The sequence below is a fragment of the Cetorhinus maximus genome, chromosome 2, assembly GCF_964194155.1.
Source record: "Cetorhinus maximus chromosome 2, sCetMax3.hap1.1, whole genome shotgun sequence".
Lineage (NCBI taxonomy): Eukaryota > Metazoa > Chordata > Chondrichthyes > Lamniformes > Cetorhinidae > Cetorhinus > Cetorhinus maximus.
The window spans coordinates 206,546,801-206,571,046 of NC_135880.1; the positions used below are offsets into that span (position 1 = coordinate 206,546,801).

At 44.0% G+C, this 24,246-nt stretch overlaps 1 protein-coding gene across 1 annotated transcript in view; it reads right to left on the reverse strand.

Moving 5' to 3' along the window:
• Positions 1 to 24,246, reverse strand: part of igsf9bb (immunoglobulin superfamily, member 9Bb) — a 676,902-nt gene that overhangs the window by 462,919 nt on the left and 189,737 nt on the right. The window contains exon 2 of the mRNA XM_078531919.1: positions 19,817 to 20,014. Coding sequence (XP_078388045.1) covers positions 19,817 to 20,014 — 198 coding nt within the window. The remainder of the gene's footprint in view (positions 1 to 19,816; positions 20,015 to 24,246) is intronic.

Below are 24,246 nucleotides of genomic sequence, written 5' to 3' on the forward strand. Positions count from 1 at the left end.
ATTACACCCCTTTACTGTGTAATTAAGTTTAACATTGACAATAACACAGTGGGGCATTGGGTGGGGTCATGGACCAGCTCATGTCCTTTCATCTCTGGGCTTGGGTTTGAAGGCAATCCAGACGGACAGGATGAAAGCTTTCTCGCTCTGTATCACCTATAAAGATCAAGTGAAATTAATTTGAACACTTATGGCTCAGTTCCTGCAGTAAAAGAATGGCACATAATTTAGAATTAATTAGCCGTCACACTCAGAAAGTCCATTAGGGTGACAGGTATGGGAAATGGAGTTACACAATTGTGTATTAGAGGATGCTGCTTTGAGATTGGGACTAAGACACAGTGCTGGGGCAGAGTAGTGAGAGATTTATTTTGCAGCTGACTCATTCTACACTTGATTGGGCAATGGGATCTCGACTGGGTGCATTCTATAAGAAAGATTTCTTCAATCACAACTCTACCTTTGGTTAAGAGGCTGCAACTTCTCAAACTGAGTTGAGAACAGTTAATAATATAAAGTTTACTTAAAGAGCAACAAATTCCCAAAATAACATAAATGGGAGAGCACCATGGGGGGAACTAAACAGAGGAGTAACAATGAGCACACAGCTCACAGAGCTTGAAGAGAGGATAGAACATTTGCCATGTGTTATCCATGGCCAGCCTGGTGATTGACACTCATTTGATTATAGCTGTTTACAAGCGAGTTGGGATACCTTGAAAGATGGGAGGAAGAAAGGTTGTAAAGCTAAACTGCTTTGAATTTTTTTTTCTCAAATTATCTATTTTTTCTAATAACTGAATGACACCAGAGGGAGGTGCTATGGTGAAAGGAATGTGGCTGAGGTCTTCACGGGGTGAGCTATCAATCATAGCTCTGCTGTCAGTGGGTGTCACCCCCATCCACATGAGGGAGGGGGACAGAAAAATCAGTGACCAACCTTGGCCAGGCTAATAAAGTTTCTAACAATTGTTGTTAGAACAATATTGGCAGGGGCTGTGGAGCAAACTGCAATCCAAGTGTTCAATTGGACAATGGTGTATGGCGCAGGGAAGGGCAGAAGATATTTTTAATGAAACGTCTGGAGGAGTTTGCGCAGAAATAAATGTGCCAAGATAACTTATTGTGAAATATACTTTGTGCTTTTAAGATCTGATCAGCCTTCAGTATTTCTTTTCAGCGTACTCTAATGCAAGGCAGACAGACTCCTGTCAGCTGCACAGATTTGTAATGCGCATTTTGGACATTGACTCTGTCCAATATCATGAAGTAGTGGTAATTCATTTTACATTAACTCTGCCCAATTGACTTCTTGTAATTGAAAATAAGAATTATGCAAAAATAATTCCACATCGAGAAAAGGTGTAGAAAGGTTGCAAGAAGCAAGTCGGATAGATACCATAAAACCCAATGTATAAGCTACATTCATGCTGTTCTCAGATCTTTGACTCTTCTATGGAGAATATTGTGAAGGATTCGTAGGCTTCAACATAAACACTCTTTCCACTGCCATAACCATCTTTAGCACTGCATGACAGGAGGGTTCTATGTGCTCCTGTAATCCATTTGGGGAGGAAACACAAACCCACCAGGCAAGTATCCCGCTAGACATCAACCCCGAAATCCGAGGCAGAGCTTCAGTCTCCACCTGCAGGGACAATCTCGAGCAGGGTTTGAACCTGGCACTTTGTGACTCACAACTGTAGTCACTCCTTTAGCAAGAAAGCATTTAACTTAAAGGGAGCCGACTTTAAAGATCAAGCGAGTGTACTGCAAAGGCAGTTTGTAAATGAACAATCGTCAGAACTGGGCCAAGTTTTCTATCCCAGGAATTAACAAGACTTTTAACTGAACTTTAAAAAAAAAACAAGCTGGGAACTGAAAGGAAATCATTCAAACAGGAACACAGACGTGACGAAGTAACTTTGTGAATATGTTAACCAAGGGATAGCTGATGCAAATAGACCACCCAATAGTATGTATTTGTCAAGATTTAAGTGACTGTTGTTACGATCCTTCGCCAGACCCCGGGACGTGAGGGAAAGTTGAGTTAGAGACCAGTAACATTTTGGTTAAAGTTTGTTAAAGGTTGAGATTAAAGACACCAGCCTTTGGAATAAACCACAAGCTTCCACAGGTTTTGAACAAACACAATACACTTTACTGTACAAAGTTAGAAAAGTAAAACAATCTACAACATTTGTATGTACCTTCTACCCTAACATTCAGAACTATCATGAGGTATACATGAATTAACAGACAAACTGTAGTCGAACACCACACAGTGCACATCAAATGGCAGGTGCGATCAAGACAAATCCCACAGATTTCTCAGCAACCCACACAGACGTCAGGGACTCTGTGAGTCATCAAACCTCATTAAAATTCTGTCTTCTTCACAAGGGATTCCAATTCTGTACTCGCCTCAGAACTCCCTCAAAGCCGCTCTGACTCGGACTGCCTCAACGTCTGTTCACCTCCTGGGAGTTTAATCTCTTTTCCTGAGACTGCATTTCTCTGGATTCCAGAGACTGCTCATGAGCATCTAATTACTGGCACAAGCTCTGTTTTTTTTACCAAGCAGCTAGCTTCACCAAGCTGGTGCTGCCCCTGTATTTCTCTGAGCGCCAATCTTTCTCAGCTGACCCAAGTAAATACTGCTTCTGGGCTTCCTTGGCCCCACTGAACTACCAGTGGCTCCCGGCGTTTGTTTTAGCCCTAATCTTTTCCACAGCATGGTGCAAGCAAACAGCTCCTGGGCCTTCTGAGCCCCAACTGCACAGCCAGCTCATAGCACCGTTCCTGCCTGGAAGCTTTTCTCTGACTGACTCAACTGACTGACCCTTGAACTGCCCTTCACTGATCCTTGAACTGATCTGGGGAACCAATCAAAACACTCCTAGCGGGCCCCACGCTTGTTACTAGGCATGAAGCAATGTAAGAACATTGGAACATGGGGTTTAAATGTTACAATGTCCACAAGGACATGCAGAACAATAGATTTCCTAACACTCCCTTAACTATTGAATGCCTGTGGCCAAGTTGTAAGTCGCACTTACAAGTAAGGGCTGTGGTTCCATTACGTCAGGGTTGGCACTCACATTCCTTGGAAATGCTAATTCCAAAACTGCTTCAGAGGAAAAACCTCATTCACAAATCTAATGATGCCAATAAACCCAGAATATCCCAGATGGACACATCTTTATATGTTAATGGGCTGTGGAACTGACACAAGATTTTTTTTCATTCGTTCATGGGATGTGGGCGTCACTGGCTGGGCCAGCTTTTATTGCCCATCCCTAGTTGCCCTTGAGAAGATAGTGGTGAGCTGCCTTCTTGAACCGCTGCAGTCCATGTGGTGTAGGTACACCCACAGTGCTGTTAGGAGGGAGAGCTCCAGGATTTTCACCCAGCAACAGTGAAGGAACTGCAATAAACCTCTAAGTCAAGGTGGTGAGTGGCTTGGAAGGGAACTTCCAGGTTGTAGTGTTCCCATCTGTCCACTGCCCTTGTCCTTCTAAATGGTAGTGGTCGTGGGTTTGGAAAGTGCTGTTGAAGGAGCCTTGGTGAGGTTCTGCAGTGCATCTTGTAGATGGTACACACTGCTGCCACTGTGTGTCGGTGGTGGAGGGAGGTGGAATGTTTGTGAATGGAGTGTCAATCAAATGCACTGCTTTGTCCTGGATGGTGTCAAGCTTCTTGAGTGTTATTGGAGTTGCACTCATCCAAGCAAGTGGAGAGTATGCCATCACGCTCCTGACTGGTGCCTTGTAGATGGTGGACAGGCTTTGGGGAGTCTGGAGATGAGTTATTCACCACAGGATTCCTAGCATCTGACCTGCTCCTGTAGCCACAATATTTATATAACTAGTCCAGTTCAGTTTCTGGTTAACGCCAACCCCCAGAATGTTGACAGTGGGATATTCAGCAATGTAATGCCATTGAATGTCAAGAGGTGATGGTTAGACTCTCTCTTGTTGGAGATGGTCATTGCCTGGCACTTGTGTGGTGTGAATGTTACTTGCCACTTGTCAGCCCAAGCCTGGATATTGTCCAAGTCTTGCTGCATCTGGAAATGGACTGCTTCAGTATCTGAGGAATCGTGAATGGTGCTGACCATTGTGCAATCATCAGCGAACATTCCCACTTCTGACCTTATGATGGAAGGAAAGTCATTGATGGAGCAGCTGAAGATGGTTGAACCTAGGACACTACCCTGAGGAGCTCCTGCAGTGATGTCCTGGAACTGAGATGATTGATCTCCAACAATCACAACCATCTTCCCTTGTGCTAGATATGACTCCAACCATTGGAGAGTTTTCCCCGATTCCCATTGACTCCAGTTTTTCTAGGACTCCTTGATGCCACACTCGGTCAAATGCTGCCTTGATGTCAAGGGCAGTTGCTCTCGCTTCACCATGACTGTAAGATTTAAGATGTTACAATAAAAAGTGGGGGTGCAGGGTGGGGGCAGGGGTGGGTTGCATCAATCATTGTCAAGGGTGTGATTTCTTTGCACTATAAGAAGCATGTGTTTAGGTACAAGGGTGCAACTTTCATGGATAACCACAGCAGGATGGATCACCCACACAGATGGGAACACACTTTCTTGTGTGATCGTCAGGGTGAGGTACTGGGTGAAAATTAAAGAGCGTAAAAGGGTAGAGCACTTACAGGTATTGATTGAAATTAAAGGGAACAGGGCACTGACAATTATATGTTATCATTAGCACAATAAACAGCTAGAAGAATACTGAGTTGTATTGAGTTCCGAGCCTTGACCATTTTACTCCACCCAGATGGGTTCAGGCCAGACTCTGGAATTAGACTGTAAGAAGGGAGGTATGGGTTCAGTAGTGGCAACCACTACGCCATAGGTTCACTCTGGTGTTTCAAAGACATGGGGCGGGATTTTCACTGATTACAAGGGTTTTCTGCCGCATCACCAGGAAAGTCGGTGGGGAAATATCCCGACTGATCACAGCAACCTCACAGCTATTTAATGCTCATTAGCTGGAGAGGGGCGGGAGTCCCACCTCAGGGAGCTGGCAGTCAATCTGATTGGTTGCTAGCTCTCTGCATCATCAGTAGCCAGAACTGAGGCTACAAGCACTCCCCAGATTCTAAGTCTTGGAGCTGAGGAGCAGGTAAGTGCGGGCTGTCTCACAGCAGGGAGGGGAGGTGAGGCCCAAGTGGGGTGGGGGTCTTGGTGGAGAAGTCGGGGTGGGGGGAGGGACCATCTTTCGGGGGGAGGGATGCCAATGAGGAAAGGGGGCCCTTGAGGGAGCCGCCCTTTCCCCCTTCATGCTCATGGCCCAGTGTGACTTGCTGGGCTTCCTCCCTGCTCCTGAACCCCTCCCGCCAGCCTCAAAATTGAGGCCGAGCAGCAAGTGACCCTTAAGTGGGACAGGGCCTCAGGATGGCCAGAGGGCCACTGGGGAATTTTACAAGCAAACCTGTGACAGGGTGTAGAAGCACGCTCTGGGAGGCTTCTTAGTCAAACAAAACAAACTTCATTTACACGAGAGCTTCTGAGGCTAGTTGTACCCAGCCAGCCCCCTCATGCGGCCATTTTTCCCTAGGAAACCCCTCCCTAGAATTTATTCCCCGCGCCAGCTACACATTGGTTGGACAAATCTTAAAGTGACAGTCGTCACACATCGGACCATAGCATTCGGCCCATGGAAACATCCACTAAAATGAGGGTCATATAATAGATTTCAGAGCATGTATTCAGTGATTCAATGTCAAAATAACAAAAATCTTGAAATCCAGAAATTCTTCATTGTTCTTTCAGCTCTGCAACCTGCAATCAAATGCAGTCCAGAACAAATGAAATGAGTCTGCCATTGTTGCCAGCTGGTAGGGTCTTTAAGTGAAATGAGTTTGGACAGTTATATTCAGCATTGAAGTGGGTGTGATTACATGGTATAACAATTGCCATAATTTAGCACTAACTGGCAGTCTCTCCAACAGTTTGAGGATAGATGCTGTAGAAAAAGTAATTGTTGTACCCATGCAATAGGAGGTGCTCTTTCACAAATTAGGTTAAGAAACATTGTTTGGGGATAGTGGGACTTGGATCATGAATTTAATATGTGAAATATCTAACCTGGGAGCGCCGAGACTTGATGCTTAGAGTGGTAAATGTTCCATGACCAGCACTAGTCTTCTTCATACTGTTAATCTGTAACATACTATATAAAAAAAAAAGCCCTCAAGGATTAAGTCTGCATAACAGGCTGTCTCCTCTATTGGAACTAAACTTCCAGATGACAGATCCCTTAGGATTTTCTAGATAATTTATCTTTGGGAATTGCAAAGTATCAAAACTGCTCACTTTAACAGTTTTGTGTGAAGGTTGCAACGTTTCGAATCTTCAGAAATACCATCATTGTAAAATGGGAAGTCCGCAATCTGCTATCCTGTGGTACCTTGCTACCACAACAGTATTAGTCACAAGCTCAACTATTCTGTGCGGCTGCTTTACTGGTCATCTCGCCATCCTCTACACCAGTTACCATTCAATTACAGAGAAGCTACTGTCAAAAAACTGTGACCTTGCAGATAGTATTTGCAAACTGGGGGCCACACTGTCTCATTTTATAAATTAGGCAGGTTGAAACGTGCTTAAAGTCTTTCTCCCTGCACTCAAATCTATTGCTGACATTTCTTCCCTGTAACTAGGTGTTGGTACTGATGGGACAACATCATGTATCATGATAACTGGTACTGCCCATTATTTTGCTAAACAAAAATTCAAGTGACTACATTTAATTAATTACTAAAATCAATATGCACCATCAGATATTCTGGTATAACCCCTTGCTGCAGCTTTTCTCCTGATAGAAAAAAAATATATTTTTGAAAGTATCAATAGTGAGAAAATTTTATTTAAAAAATGGCTTCTTTCTCCCATCACTGGGTAGATCTCATGCAAATCAGTTGGACTTCTTTCCTGAAAAATCTACTAATGTCCAAATTTGATCTGCCGCTAGAATGATGTCAGTAGCTTGATAAATAGGATCTGCAGCTGGTTTGATTCAGTGTGTGTGCATTTGGTGTTATAATTATAATTATAAAAGGGGCCTACTCTCATTCTCCATTGCTGATGTTACTCTCCACTTCTCTGGAAGGCTTAGGTTAGCAAACTCCTTGCACACAGGTTAGTAGCGCTCAGAGAGATTGCTCTCAGCTCTCTGGTCATTGCTCATTTCTCCAAACTTCTCATTGGGATGACCAAACTTCTTTACTGTACAGTTCACACCAAAAGTAATTGCAATTAAGCTACTACTGGCAGGTTACATATGTCATGCTGTACCTTTACATCTCAACTTTACGATCATGGCCAGGATGTTACAGATGGCGGAGTTTCCCTCCCCGCCATCCGGGGAGTCAGTGACAAACACATCCCCGGCCTATACTGGCTGTCCTGCACCACTTCACGCTCCAACGAGCATTAACTGGCTGGAGGCTGGACTTCCACCCCTCAGTCAGGAGGCTCTCTCATCCCTGCAGTGCCAGAAGCTGCCGTTAACAGCACTGGGACTGCAAGCAGTCCCCAGAGCCTAAGTCCTGGGAGTCCACGACCAGCTAAGCTTTGGGGATCTCACGGCAGGGAAGGTAGGTGAGGCCTGGGGAGGTTGGACAGAGGGGGGTTGGGGTGTTGCTGGAGAGGCCGGCGGAGGGGGAGGGAGAGTGGGCCCCCACAAGGGTCAGACCTTTCGGAGGTCGGGGAGCCGATGTTAAAAGGAGGCGGCTGATGGAGGCAAACACCCACCCCCACCCTGCCGAGCCCTGAACATGGTTAATTCTCAGGCTTTCCCCCCCACTAGCCCTTGAACTCCTCCTGCAAGCCTGAAAATTGAGTTGGGCGGGAAACTGCCCTTAAACGGTCAATAATTAGCCACTTAAGGGCCTCAATTGAGGCAAGGGCATTGCCCAACCAGCGTAAAATAGTGGAGAGGTCGGGGTGGGTAGGACCCCTTTGGAAGGCCATGGGTGAGAACCCTATAGGAAGGCCATCTGAGAAATGTTACAGTCACCACTGCGTCTACAAACCCACCAGTGGGGTAACATAAAATTCTGCCTCATGTGATATGACTCTTTTCGCACCTGTGGTGGAGCAGACAGGTAGTAATTGATTTGATCTTCATACATGTTCTCTTTCTGCCAAAATCCATGAAGCCCATCCAGACACTATGATTGATTCAGTGGATGGAATTTTCTCAGATTAGTCCCTGGCAGGAAGGCAAGACTATTTGTGGGTAAGGAACCCACTGGACTCCTCAATGGGCTTTTCTGAGGCTCCTTAAGTGAGCCTCAGCATTAGCAATGCTTAGTTCCGAAGAAGAGTCATATTGGCCTCGAACTGTTAGCTCTTTTTCTCTCCCCACCTGCTGAGTTTTCCCAGCACTTTGTGTTTTTATTAGCACCCCACACCCAGGTTTCCAGATCAATCAGTGAGGGTGCATGACATTGAGGGACCCAGCATTGGGAAGGGGAAGGGGCAGCCCTTCTAAGAGCCACCCCCTGCCCTAACTGCCAACCCTCCTCCCCAGACCTCGCAACAGCTCTCCTGCCAACACTCACCTGTAGCTTGGGTCCCTTAGCTGTCCTGGCCTTGGGTAGGTGCATTACTGGCAGCTCTCAGTTACTGACCTCTGATTAGCTGGCAGCTCTCGGCATTGGGTTTGGGGAGGTGGAATTTCTTCCCCTGGGGTCCTTAAACCTGGGGAAAGTCTATCGCTGCCCAGTTAAGTGCCTGTTTGGCACTTAATTTGGCAGGCCTTCCTGAAAGTAGATAACGCAGGGCTCTCACTTGCTCTCCAGCGGTGGGCAAGACCCCTGTCACCTACATTTAATTCCGTGCTCTGACTTTTCCACGATTCTCCTGTACAGTACTCCTCAAAACACACCCTGTAGCTGCACTCATTCCTCTCGCTCAAAGCACCTCACACTCCATCTGAACAGCCAACATTGACACTTGCCCTCGCGCACCCTCCACAAAGATTGTCCTTCCCTGCTACCCACATGAGCTAACATTCTGTTATAGGGTGGCCGAGTTGTACTATTAATGATAGAGTTGACCTGTAGACACTTCTTAGGTGGAAGCTTTAAGTTCATTTACAATGCACTCAGCAGCAACTACACATGTGCTTTCCACTCCAACTCTATCTCCACACTGACTGATGAGGTAGCCTGAACTACTCTCCTATTGGTTACTACAGAACATGTGATCTTGCCTAACAAGTATTATTCTTGAAGGCACATTACACACGAAATAAAACCATAATTACTACACATTCATTTTTCTCTTCTTACACACAACTTCAGGGAGAGGCAGAGACTCAATGGGTGTCCCACCATTGGCAAGCACCTTGATGGCCACTGGCAGTGTGTGCCCATCTGGTCCACTGGGATGAGATCTTGTTCTAGGAGGCTGCAAATGTCAGCAATGAACACCTGTGAAAACCTGAACATCCTGAGGCACTAGTGCTCAGGCATGTAGAGAGAGCTGATCCTCTGCCTGTAGGCCATGTGTTGAGGGTGTCACATGCATGGAGCTGGGTCATTGTATCCTGTGGAGGGGCATGCAGGTGAAGAGAAGAAAGTAGATGTTGCTGCAGCTTCCCCACTTGCCTTCAAGCCCTCCCAGGTGAAATCCAAAAGAGGCCGCTTGACGTCAGGATTGCAACCCGGCCTCAATTTTAGGGGATTTAACTCCCCACACAGACCCAAACCCCCTCTCCTTGCCTGGGAAAATTCACCCCATCATTGCTGCAGATCAATGATATATTGCACATTCAGACACAAACAGCCACCCCATCCTGCTCCATGACGAGCATAATCTTTGGAACACTATCTCGACTCTGTTCTTGTTGCACACCACAGCATAGTTAACTCATCAAAACTTGTCCAAATTATCTTACGGCAAAAAAGTGCTGCTTGCAGTTGTTTGTCTCCCAAGCACAGATCTAGCTTTATCCTCCACTTTCTCTCTCCATTCACAGCCAAAACTGCTGCTCCTCTGCTCCCCCATGGGCCACTCCCAATTCCTAAATGATGATGTTCCTGATATGATAGATACTGTTTACCGTGGGAATGAATTCCCATACGCAGTGAATTGCAGAAGCAATCACAGTGGATGAACCAGTGGTGAACAATGCAACAGTGGCATTTGGGGAAGGGTCTTCTGACTCACACTGACTTTGATCCACCAACATTGACAGTGTAGTTCACAAATAATCTGTGCCAAACATTTACAGTTACCATATATGATAATGATAGACAATGTGAAGACTAGTCATCCAGGGACTGGGAATCTAACCAAACAATTGATGGGGTTGTAAAGTCTATGGCTTCTTATGTTGCTGAAGAGGTGGAAATAACAACAGGTTATCATTTATTGTTAATTTTTTTTCTCATGTTTTGTCTCCTCCCTACTTAAGTCTTCCTTGTCAGAGCAGGGACAACAGTTCTCTACACACTCCGTAAGAAAATTAAAAATACATAAGGGCCTGGGTAACCAAACCCCATTCCCCAATCCACCTACCAATTATCCTTCCAGCAATAGCTGTGGCTCAGTTGGTAGCACTCTTGCCTGAGTCGTTATGGGCTCAAGTTCCACTCCAGGACTTGAGCACAGAAATCCAAAGCTGACCCTGCAGCCCAATGTTCACTGAGGGAGAGCTACACTGTCAACTTTTGTTGAAACTTTAAACTGAGGCCACATCTGCCCTCTCAGATGAATGCAAAAGATCCAAAGGCACCAATTTGAAGAAGACCAGTTGAATTGTTCCTAGTGTCCTGGCTAATATTTATCCCTCAATCAACACCATTAAAAACAGATTAGCTGGTCATTATCATACCGCTGTTTATGGGAGCTTACTATGTGCAAATTGGCTGCCATGTTTCCTAAATTACAACAATGGCTGTACTTCAAAAGTACTTCATGAGACGACCACTATATAAATACAAATCTCTTCCTTTCCCTCCCTCCTTGAGAAAGGATTGATTCACCAGCTAGAATTTCCCAGATATTCTTTCACCAAAATCAGGATCACTTCACAGGTGGAATTATGGGTGTAAAGTCATGTTTTCTATGATGTTGGTACTGCGATGTATCACCTGAATACCTATTCTATAGAAAGCTTTGCAGAATGAAGACTGGATGCAAATACAGAACATTCAGAAGTAAATTGTTAATGTACTGCCATCTCCCACTAAATCAACACACAGAGGATTTTTTAATGTCCACTGCACCTTCAAAACAAATGAACGAAAAACACAGAATTTAAATTATTTCCAAATGTTAATTGGTAGATTTTCACATGTTATTGAACCAAATGGAATTTGGAAATCCTTTGATTTATTTTTGTTGCTAATGTGAAGGTAACACAACCACCAAACTGGGGCCTCATTATGAAAACACAAACTCTCTACACGCAATGCAAATCCAGGCTATTTATCAACATAACAGCAATGACTGAAGAGCAATACTCACATCACAGTACTGCTGTCAGCTGGATTGTAAAATCCTGCGATGTGTTGTGTTACACAGCGTTATGGCTCGTTTTCTTTAATTAGTTACATACCTGTGGGCTTTGATTTTGCTTTCAGTTCCTATGTTTTCAGATCTCTCATCAGGCAAATTACATTCCAGGCAGTTACCAGAAAACTGTTGAGAGCCTGGCAGGGGAGGTCACTTGAATGTGTTTCTTGGATAGTAAGATTCTTGTAATTTTCCATCATTAGAAACCCTTAATTGAAATAATTATAATTGGGGGAGAAATAGTTTACATCCAACAAATGCTAATTTAGATGTCTGCTTCTGTCAAATTGGGAGGTAAGTTCCTTAAAGCAAGAATGGATTTTGGATTTTCAGCCACTAAAGTTCATAACTATAAAGGAGAAAACGAAATGCCAATTTTGACATCTTATTTCCATTCAAAATTGGCCTGCTAAAAGCATCTCTCTGCTCTGATGTCCACAATAACAACCTCTTGCATTCAATAATTCAATCCTCAAGTTCATGCTTACTTTATGCTTGTAATCAAAAATCATTTCATCTATGGATTTGCAGAAGCTGATGAATGATATTCATCCAAATAAGTTATAGGAGCTTTGCCCTTGCTCTTGTAATCAGGTTTGAGTGTGTGGAAGAGAGCAATGGAAGCAAAAAACCTGTCTTGTAATTTTCACTGGCTTTGTCTTGATATTCAGCAGAAACCCTAGAGGAGTGGCATAAATGGTGGCAGATCTTGGAAACTCTGCAGAAGTTCCACCACCCCACCCCTCCCCCACCACCAGCCCCATGTGGGTTGGCTGCTCCACCAGCTTACTTTATGTCTGTCTTTTTGACTTGCTCTGTCGTCTTGACTCAAGTTTCTGAAGGGACAGGATTTTACTGGATCTCAGCAGTTAAAACTTGTGGAAACCTCCCCAATGTGCACATACAAAGTGAGATGGTGGATGCTTTGCTGATGGAAACATTCAGAAATAGCAGGTACTCAGATCCCAGAAACAAGGTAACCATAATGACAAATGGTCATACTTTCCTTCTACCTGTTCCTTGCTAATTGCTCTGGGTTGCACCACTTGCCTCTCTGAGATTGTGATTTTAACTTCAATCACAGCACAGGGTATAAAGTAGTACTTGCAGTCCCCAATGGGTCAACTACTTAGTTTAGAGCTGGAGTATTAATTGCAATAACGTTTGCTCACTTAAACAACCTTTTCCACTTAATTTATTTTTCATATTTGCAATATAACAAATTAAATGCACAATGTAACAACTCTCTTGACAAGCACGTTTATATTACTTCATTCACCTTCATATCAATTCAATTTCAACACATCTTTTTAAGTCTGTTTCAATGAAGAGTAGATAAGTCAGTGTAAAGAAAGACAGCATTTATCAAGAATAAAGGTTTCTCTGTTAATGCTTCAGCTTTCATTTTATTCAGTGCTGGATAAGGTTCATATTATCAATGTATTGTACAGGAAATGCAATAAAGCCATCTGGCAGGACAGTAACATTTCAAACCATGCCAAACAAAAACTACTTCTCTACATTAACTGATGTAGGACAAATTCATTGAATCGACTTTTTTCAGGATAGGAATCATCAGGTGTTTATGCAAATATTTGATGAGCTCTGCATATTTGTCTGAAAACAGTGACTGAAATTTAGGTTCTACATGAAGCTGTCATAAAGTAACACTAAAAGTACCTTGGGGCTGATGGCAGGATCGGGATCAAGGCATCCTGTCCTCCATCATGTGGAAATGGAATAATCTTAATCAACAGAAAGTATCCAGAATAAAGACAGTACTTGTGGTAATCTGAGGTGTAATACACCTTTCAGAGAATGCGAGCAGATTGACCACGTGACTGTAAGACCCAATAGCTGCGAAGCGTGGGCTACAATGTTAATGTTAGTCTAGAGTCAGGTCTGGTTGGAGAAGCACACATCATGTTAGTGCTCTGTTGTCTGTGTAAATAAATAGCATGTGCTTCATTTCACCTGCATCTGCAGTACATTGTAGTCAACTCACCTGCCGACAGATAAGCGTGCAGCCAGTTCGTGAGCAAAGCGACCCCATAATAGAACATAACAGTACTAAACCTTGTTCTATGGAGCATGGAATAGATGTCTCACTGCTTATGCTGACTCAGTACTTCTGAGGGGAGGGGGAAGACCTCCCGTGGTTGTTGTAGCAATACTGTGAATGCGATTATAAATAAGCTTCCAATTTTGCAATAAATAGAGAGAAAGACAAGCAGGTTCTTTAAGTTAATGAAGAGGAGGCAAATTCAATAGAGGCATTGAAAAGAGAATGAGACTGTTATTTGAAAAGGAAGAATGTGCAGGGTTACAGGAAGAAGGCAGGCGAATAGCACTAGGTGAATTGCTCATACAGAGGTCTGGTGCAGACATGATGGGCCAAATGGCCTCCTACTGCATTGGAACAAATCTGTGACTCTGCGAAGACAGGAAGAAATTTACATCCTCTTATCTGACACTGAAATTATATAAAGTAGAAAAGATATTACATGATTCTACCACACTATGATTTTCCTCCAGTATTGTTACATACTGGCTAAGTCAAGAATAACTCTTCTCATTTTTCTCCTGAGTCCCACTCCAGAAGTTCCATTCAACTGCCAATTTGATGCAATACATCATTACCTTGTGTTGCCTTGAAGCCTCGCTACTTGCTACACAGTGACTTCTTCAAACAAGCTGTGTTTTAGAAAAGCTGTCGTCACCATCATCATCATTATTTGGTACTCCAAATGCACAGACAAGAATCAATTTACTATTCATCTTGAATATTTGACAGGATGTTTTACAGGGGGAACTGCAACATCATCAAGTGTTTTGCCTCCAATCTCCCACATTCACATCTGGGGTCATTTCACTTGATCATATTGTCACCAATCTTGACCACTCCAGCTCTCACTCAGTTTACAGTGCCTGTAAATAGCAGTTCTGAAAAAAACAAGGTTCTTGTGGATCAATGCCTTTTCTTGCCATTTCTCTGTTGCCATGACATTTTGGAGTAGGGGATTTTCAGAGGTAAAACTCTTCTTCAGCCTTTAGATGGTGGAATGTAAGCATGCAGTGGGTGTCTAGGATCAGACACTTATTCTTGACTCTCCTTTTTACTGAAGGCATTCTACCTCCCTTCTGGCAACAGTGTGGGAGTTTGTTTCAGAGTCCCTGTGATGATCCTACAGCATTGATTGAACTGAGTATCAATGCTCTATGCATAATTCAAGGCTGACAATACTGGGGCACAGCACTCCGCAGTTGAATAACACAGGGCAAGAGTGGTTGCTTGGAATGTTTTGAGGTCAGCTCCCAATTTTGTATTAACCACTCTCTGGAGTACAGAGTTCCTGGACTTTGCTTTCTAATTAAACTTCTTAACCTGTTTTTTGAATGTCAGCATTCATTAAGTAGCAGGGGTGCTAGCACTGGGCTTAGGGCAACCCATTTAGTTGAGTACATCACCAACATTTCTGACAATCTGAATCGACAAAAATATGTTAATTATGGAGCAGGGAGAAGATCAGCTGGGCCATGTTGCTATTTTTCAAAATCTTTCCCAACTTCAGTGGAAGTGTACGGCCATGTGATACCTGAGGATAATTGATGAAGACATTGATGAAGTTTTGCAGGTTTCAAAGCCATCTTTAAGGTGTTGAGTTAGGTTTGTAACTTGTTCACAGCATCAACTTCCTGGATGGAAACCAGCTAGAAGATCATTAGCTAGCTGTCCTCCTACTAGTGGCACAGTTGTACCCAAATGAAAAGTGAAAGTGATGTATAATGGCAGCTATATATCACCTATTTTACACTATCATCCAAACTTTAAATTACCTCCAAAGAACTTGTACCATTTCCAAGAACGGCAAACACCACAAGGTCTAAGGGAGATCTAAGTCAAAGCTAAAATTTGGAATGGGCACACAGAGCCATTTTGAGAAGCAGCTTCGCCTTGCTACACTGGAGGTGAGATAGGTGCATTTGCCCCTTTCGTTCTGACTGGACACAAACTGAATTGTAAATGCACCCATACAGGTTAGCAGTGAAGCTTCACAATGTCCACAGATTCACGAAGGTGGCTTCTAGACAATGGCAGATATGTAGTTGTTATAGTGCTGCATCTAGCACCCTGATATCCATCCCACAATATAAGCAGGTTCATCTCCAGAACATCATACTGCAGTACAGCTTCCATGCGAACAGTTCCATGAATAAACATGACCAAAATGAAGTGTTAAGTGAAATATTTTCCATAATGGCGTGATAATTGTGTCCAATCTCATAACTGGAGAACAATGGGATATGAAGCATGTTCCATTACCTTGGCATTCCACTATCACATTTATTCTTCCTCACTTGCACTATTGCCATGGTGATGGCAAGGAAAGCTATGATATGGGGACATTGGTGGTGTTACTGAGCAAGATATACATGCACTATTATTTTTTAGGTTATTAGGTTTTTTTTTCTGGAAAAATACTGTTTTATTTCGGTTTGAAAGTTATTTTTTCACTCTTTTCTGAGAGGCAAAAAAGGGTTAAAATGGTTTTATAACTGTGAAGAGTCAAGCCATTATTTTGACTCCCACCACAGTCATGGTCCCAGATTGAATCATACTGCTCGCAACTTATGCTCTTCATAGAACTAGCTTGTAGATGTGAATGTGCGAGTGTTTCACCATGGATAAAGTTTAACAATTAAAAAGAAAAACAGGTTTGTGAGACCAGTAGAAATGATCAGATGTTTTTCATTGTTCCCATTATTCAGAGACTGTCAATGCTTTTTCTAAAGTTAGCCCACCCAATGAGAAAAAAATGTTCTATTAAGCACTATTAATTGCTTTGTAATGGGCATTGAAGACTAACAAGCAATCTTGCTTATAATGGGATAACTATGAAGATAGGCTTCATCACCACAGTCAGGCCTTGGAGTTCAAAACACCAAATGAGTACATACATAAAATACAAAGTATAGATTTAACCCTCACACCAGGGTTACAGGTGTAAGGTAATACAAATAATTATCATAATTATCAATATATTTATAAGACCAGAGGTTAGTTCAGACAACGAAGGCATTTCAGATTACTTGATTGTATGTACTCTCATACAATATAAATACATAGCCCCTAAAAGTAAGCTATTTCCCCACATTAACAGATTGTGAAACAGCGCTACTCATGATTGAGTATTGTAAAATAACGTACATTAATCACAGAAGGGAAAAAAATGATCTCACATTGATCACATTTTTGTAACACTTGTAATTAAGAAGGATTTGCACAGCACAATCTCTGTGCACTGTCAAATATTATGCACTTGGACTGGTCTATGCCAAAAGATTTAACCTAGTCCCTTCCTCAGTGAAGGGAATCTGCCAAGGAACCAGAGAGAATATTGTTAAGCTGGACCAGGACCTTGACTCACCGATAACTGCTAAGATATTTGTGTATCTAGCTGTACTGTTTTTAACTAGCTTCTTTTTCATCTGCTTTTTTAAAAAAAAGCACAATATTGGTATTTATTTTGCTACTTATATATGAATATATATTCCTACTTAAATATATAATGTAATTATCATTTCTGCCTACCCTTTCTATCAGGGGTTGAAATTGAGCTTTTCAAAAGTTAGTAACATCTGTTTTAACAATTGAAGGGCATTCCTCTGCAATTTTAACAGGTGCATTTGTTTTAAATATGCAAATCATCTCTGAGAAATAACATATCACTAAGTGATTTTTCACTATTTTCATTGGGACTCATTTCTAGGCAAGTAAAAGACAGATAAGAGGGAAAAAGCTTGTGAGAGTCACAGAAAAAGAAAGTTTACTGGAGAAAGACAGTAGAATGGGGCTAAATGAATTGTTCTATCAGTGGGCTGACAGAATCTGAATGCCTTCTTTCTGGGTTAGATAACGTTATAGGTTGAATTTTACCATTCCCCGGGTTTTGGGAACCAAAACTGCGGGCTGCTCAAATAGGGTAGGGGCACATCAGGGTGGCTCCCCTGTCGCTGTCCTGCTGTTGGGGAAGCTTCCCAGCTCCACAGTGGCGGGCAGCCGATTTGCTTAATTAAGGACCCAATTACGGATAATTTTACCAGGCCACTGGCATTTTGCCAATGGCAGAGCAGCCGCTTGCCACGTGGGGAGGCCATCAGCTTCATGGGGGCAGGCACCCTTCAGCAGCCCCCGGGAGCCATCAGGGCCTGAGGCTCCATGACCCAACGAGGGGTCTATGGGCAGGGAAGGGAACCTGCGCAGCCCCAACAATCCCCCTGGAGGGGTTCCCCACTCTGTCCCCAGCGCCTACCGCCCTCAGCCATCCTAACCTTCAGTTTTAAAATACCTGTCGAGGGCACCCTCAAGATCTCCTGCCTGCCTCAGCAGCGCTCACCCCTCCTAGGTGGGGCTACTGAAGCTTCAGAGCTGCTCGCCCTCTGATTGGACCGACATTAATTGGACCCCGAGTCTGGAGGCAGCCAGTTAGGGGGCCGCCGGTGGCGAAATTGCTGAACTGATCCCACTGCTGGCAAGTGTGGGCGCAGACATTGGAGTCCCAAAGCCCACATTAAAATTCAGCCCCATGAGTTCAAGCAGCAAGAGTTCAGTGAAGGGGGAGGGGGAAAATACTTCAGTAAAAAAGACAGAACACAGTGAAATGTGGGAGCGAAAATCATACAAAAAAGAGAGACAGGTGGAAAGGGTTTATGCAGGCTTTCAGCATACAGCTGCTTCTGAACTGAGCAATAAACACTGGCATCTGAGAATGAAAAGGCCCAACAATCCCTGCTGTGTCAATGCAGCTGGTCATTGACTGAGGCCATGGGTGCAAACTGTGGATTGAAAGCCTATTATTAATTTTTTTCTCAACCTCATAAGCACGTACTTTACAAGGAACAATAATAACCTTTCCTGGTGGCAATTAAAAGCTGACGAAGACTAATTTAAATATTATAAAACTTTCAGGTATTTTAAATTATTTCCTTGCATAAGTGATTCTTTCAAAGTTCTGCTGTTCAATAATTAGTTTGCCTGAAAGCAGGTGTCCTTTTCACTGTCACAATTTTGTAAAGGAGTGGGAAGGGGCTCGCTCCATTTGTTATTGATTTAGTTTATTCTAAGAATAGCTACTGTGAGAGAGTGAGAGAGAGAGAGAGAGTGAGAGTGAGAATGGGAGAGCAAGAGCGAGTGAGATTATGAGAGAGTGAGAATATGAGAGCCAGAATGAGAGAGAGAGAAAATAGAGGAGTGAGAGAGAGAAAAAGAGAATGAGAGATTGAGAGTGGAAGGTTGAGAGTGAAAGCAAGAGTTAGAGACTGAGACTGTGAATGAGAGTGAGTAAGAGAGAGAGTGAGGGAGATGAGCAAAACTGGGAGTGAGAGTGAGAAAGAAATTCACAGGCCTGATTTGTGCAATGTGGTGCTAATGTACTGATTGGTAAGTGTCTCCATTAAAATAGCAGATGCAGGGGTTTTATAACACATTTATTAGAGAGCACAATTTCAGCCATCAGAGGTATTGAAGGCCAGGCCATGAAAATATAAAGCAAAAATCCTGAAAATTAGCTTTGTGGTATTCCCATAATGCCAGAAAAATAAATAATTTTACTTTATTGTGGATTTTTTTTTAAAGAAATTCATTTTCTAGAAAATCTAGTTTTGCTTAACCAGGGAGGGATAGAAACTCAGGCAGGCTGGACCAAGAGGCAGGATGACTCTCAGCCCCTGTCAGAAGGACTGAACATACACTCGGAGGTTTTGAATGCTGACAATAATCGGAAGAGTTTCATATCAGGCTGTCCCTTCCAGTTGAAAAGACTTGCTGTGGCTTCTTCAACAATGTTGGGGGATATAATACGGATTAACATCCAGCTCTGATGGACAGAACTAAGCTACTGGGGTTAAACTGTTAAAACAACTATCTCTCTTTGTAGTTTGCTGAGGAATTGCAGAAAGAAGTGACAGAAAAACCAACGACATATCAAAAGCATTTTCAAGTGGGCCAAAGACTTAAGTTAAATACTTGTCAGAATTTGGAACATTCCAATTTGAATTCCAACTATGCACTCGAGGAAAAATTATTTTCCAAGCTTGCTGAACTCGAAAGAAACCTCTCAAATATTCATTCTTCTCCTGGTTTTCCAATGTTGTCCAGGAGTAATTGCTGCGCCGTATGACACCATGCCATTCCAAACCATTTTTTTAACGCCCGGTGGCATATGGAGTTGGTCTCTGAGGTGCTAAATGTCGATGTCCTACCTGCATATTCAGGGTCCACATGAGGAGGATAGAAGCCAAATTTGATGAATATTGGGATGGGAACTCCAAACTTAAACCACTCGACCACGTAAGGGGGTTGTTGTCCCGTCACTGGGTGCACCACATCACATCCTAGAATCACGCTGTCACCAGCACGGGCAGTCACAAACTGAGGCTCCTCCCTTGCACTGTGGGCACCTGTAAGAACAGTCAAAAATCAGTTTCTCAAGGACGTGTAAAGCTCCACCAACCATTATTCAGAGTTCAGTATTGTTCACAGCACAGAGAACTGGAGCTGTTGACTCGTGTGACATTCTTCTTATAAGGTGTACGCTAATCAAATAGGATATGAGCAATACTGTAACAATGGGTGGTATTTAATCAAAGCAACGGGTCTCTCACCCACCAGCTGGAGAGCTGGCGAGAGCCCCACATCACCTCCTTTGGGGAAGGCCCGCAGCATTAAGAGCAAATCAGGCACTTAAGTGGCCAGCAGTGTTTTGGCCTTCCCCAAAATCGAGGACTCCGAGGGCGGAAATCCCACCCCCTCCCGAGAGCTGCTGGCCAATCAGAGGCCGGCAGCTGTCCATAGCAGACAGCGCCAGTGGGAGTGGTGGCAGCTGCTGGTAATGCACCAACAAGGGCCCAGGATCAGCAAGAGACCCCAGGCCACAGGTGAGTGATGGTGGGATGGAGGTCACAGGATGGGAGTCATAGGGGTTTAAGAGGAGTTGGAAGCAAGGGCAGGGGGTGGGGGAACACCTTTCAGTAGCCATCACCCTTCCTGATGCTGGTTCCCTCAATCAGGCACCAGGGGCCTGACAACGAGGCGCCCCAGCAGGAGCCTGCAAGCAAACACGACGGGGTTTGATTTTCAGGCTCCCTACTTGGTGACTCCTCTGCCCACCGCTGGTTGAATATCAGAAGCAGTGGGATGCAGCCCTTAAGTGGGCATTCATTACCCACTTAAGGGCCTTAATTGGCAGCAGGGCAGGAAGGCCATCAGTGAACCTTCCCTCCTCACACTTAATCAGGGTGAAGGCAGGAAGGTGGTGGGGTTCCCATCTAGCACCCTCCCATCTGACTAAATGCCCCCCGCATCTCCAAAATCATCTCAGGGGTAGGCACTAAATTCCACTCAATGGGCTAAATAATAAGAGAGGGCGGATGGCACCCCCCTCCCCCCCACCCCCCTCCACCCCACCCCCGTGGAAACAACATGGGTGTAGAGCCGACATGCTCCACGCCAACCCACTTCGCAGCCCTAAAGCGCCGTGGGGTGGACTAGTGGGGGCCAAGTCTGCCCTCTGGGCTGCCGGCCAATCCGATTGGCTGGCAGCTCTATCAATCCTGGCAGTGCCAGGAAGGCATCACTGGCAGCTGCCGAGACTACAGGAGGAGGAGAAGAAGAAGAAGATTAAGAATAAGAAGAAGATCAAGGCCCATGGAGCCCCGGAACAGATAAGTCTGGGGTCTTGGACCGGTTTGGGGGGGGTGGGTGTGGGTGTGAAATGGGTGGGCTTAAGGAAGGGGGTGGGTAAAAAAGAAGGGAAGTTCGACCTAAGGGGCCCTTCCCGTGATCAGCAAAGAGCAGCCCCGGCAGAGTGATCCCTCCCACCCTCTAAGCATTAGAGCTAAGAAAAAAAAATTGGCCTTCCTGCTCCCGCCCGGTTGTCCATGCCAAACCTTTTATGGTGTGAGCGGCATAATATCAGGGCCAATTGGCTTGATAACAAGCCTAATTGGCCCTTGGATTATTCACTTAAATTTGGCAGGCGGGTTGCTGATTTTGGTGCCCACCCCCATGGGATGAGCTTGGGGATGGGCAGGTAGATGGTGGGATGGGCCCCTGCCCTATTTTACGTGTCCCCTTAGCGGGAAAGATGCCCGCTGGGGACACATAAAATTCAGCCCAATTTGTCGAGAGCCTTGTTTAACACAGCCATGCATTGTGATTAAAATAATACCGCAACAGCTCTGGCTAAATGTACGTTTGTACTGTTGGAATGTGGAGAAGTATTCATCTATTGGTCACCCACTTTTATTTGACATAATCCAGTCATGTGGCTGCAGATGTGCTGCTGTTGCAATTTTTTAGTAGGATTCACAGGGTATCACACCAGTCGCAGAGAATATGCAATCGTGCAAGTGATGGGAAGAGCTATCCCTGTATTCATTAGTCATTTTAAATAACATATGAACAGTTGCTTCAGGGCAACACACAAGTTCATTTATGAAAGAAAAGCCAATGTCCATGAGAGGAAGTTATTTTGTTTATGACAATAATTTATTTTCTCTACAGCACATCTTTCCCCACTCAGATCAATTTTACACTCTGTTGTTTTCTACAATCTCAGTAATCCCATCATACCACATAGAATTTTGATCATACCTGTCTTCACTTCTCTATAGCCTTCTATTTCACCTTAGCTGTCAGAAGCTTATATTATAAATTCAGAGTCAGAATATCATGTGCAGCGTACGCCCAAGTTTCTGATCTGTGTTTCCAGAAGGCGAGACACCCTGCCTGTAGCAGGGTGCACAGTGGTAGCAGCCAACACACTGTGTAATGCAATGGTTCCTCCTGCACATGGTGGTGCCTGGCACATTGCGTAATGTGGTAATGCCCTGCGCAGTGGGTAGTGTGGAATACCCAGTACTCTGGATAATAAGATAGTACTCCGCAAAATAACTGAAAGCAGCAGATTTATAGCATTAGCCAGGAGGAGCTCCAGTCATGACATTATTGAACTGTGTGATGAGTTTCTAATCACATTGGAGTGCAAAGTAACAACTCCATCTCCACCAGATTTTATCCAAATACCTGTTTTACCAGTTCAGATAAAACTGTAGGATAGGAGTAAATGAAAGCAGAAGGGAGATGCAATTAATGTGCCCAAGGGGGTCAAGTGAAAAATGCCATTATTAACAGCACCAAGCAGGCACTCATCTGATTGATCCTTCAATGTGTATGAGGCAAAGCCAACAGGAACTGGATTCGTATTCAGAAAGCTTACACATTTATACAAAGCTATTTTCCTGGCGGTGGTGTTGTTCAGGTGGGCTGAACTACCAGTAAAAGTATAATATAATGTGGAATCTACTGACAACCCTAGTCCTTCCACATGGTTTTTTTTTGTGCTGAACTCCCTCCCTAACAGCACTGTGGGTGTACTTACACCGCATGGACTGGAGTGGTTCAAGAAGGTGGCTCACCACCGCCTTCTCAAGGGCAATTAGGGATGGGCAATAAATGCTGGCCTAGCCAGTGACACCCGCATCCTATAAATGAATTAAAAAAAAACTATGTGGACGGACCAGGATTGTCAATAGATTCCAAATTATTTTATAATTTTCCTGATAGTTCAGCCCATCTGAACAACAACACCACCAGGAAGATATTTAACGTTTGATTCTGTGGGAAGTGACTTACCCTTGACTCCCACCCAAAATACCTGGAGGTTACCCTGGACAGGACTCTCACCCATTGGCTTCAGCACATCAACACTGGTCAAAAAGTGAAAACCAGGTGAACCTGGTCCAGAAACCCACTGGAACATCAAGGTGGAAACACACTCAGAACACTTTGCACTATATTGACGCTAGTTTACACCGCTCTGCTTCATAGTCCCGCAGCTGACATACAAAGGTCATGGATGTGCAGCTATACACCGCCATAAGGATAGTGCAAGGAATACTTCAGTTAATTCACTACAACTGAGTGGCTCCTGATGCGATCTCACATTGCCCCACACCATGACACAATTACACTCCATGAGATGAAAGCATTCATGAGCAATGACCTTCCCATTCACAGGGCCTTGAAAAAAGTGCTTAAACATGTTGCTTTCTGGGAAACAGCAGCTAATATTCATCCAGTTGGCATTAACTCACTATCCATGATGGAATCATGGGCCGCATGCAGTATGAAAAAAACCCATCTCAATCACTGACCCAACAGCAGAAGTCACTGGTTCTAACCTCCCTCAAAGACTGTGATAGGACTCAACCAAATCTGCACAGGACAAGGGGTCACCTGTTCACAAGTGGGAAACGAAGGATGATCCGAAGTGTGATTGTGGCCATGAATCCTAGACCATTGTTACAACAATGTGATATATAGAATATTCATTTGTAATTTCATCTGCTGGATACATATATATGTATATTGAACTTTTCTAAAATAACATTTTGAACTAAACACAGGACACTGGCCTACAGCAACTACTGAGTTGCAGTTGTGAAGGCCACAAGTCACTTTATGGGGACATTGGGCCAGATTTTCACCACAATGGAGAGGCTTTCTATCCTGGGTAAAATCCCAGAAATGGCTGAAAATTCTAAGTCCCGCCCCCATTTCTGCAAAGGTGGGAATGAAATCAGGCTGGGGTTCGCGTATGCGAAGTTCACGGAGTCTGCTGACCATTTAG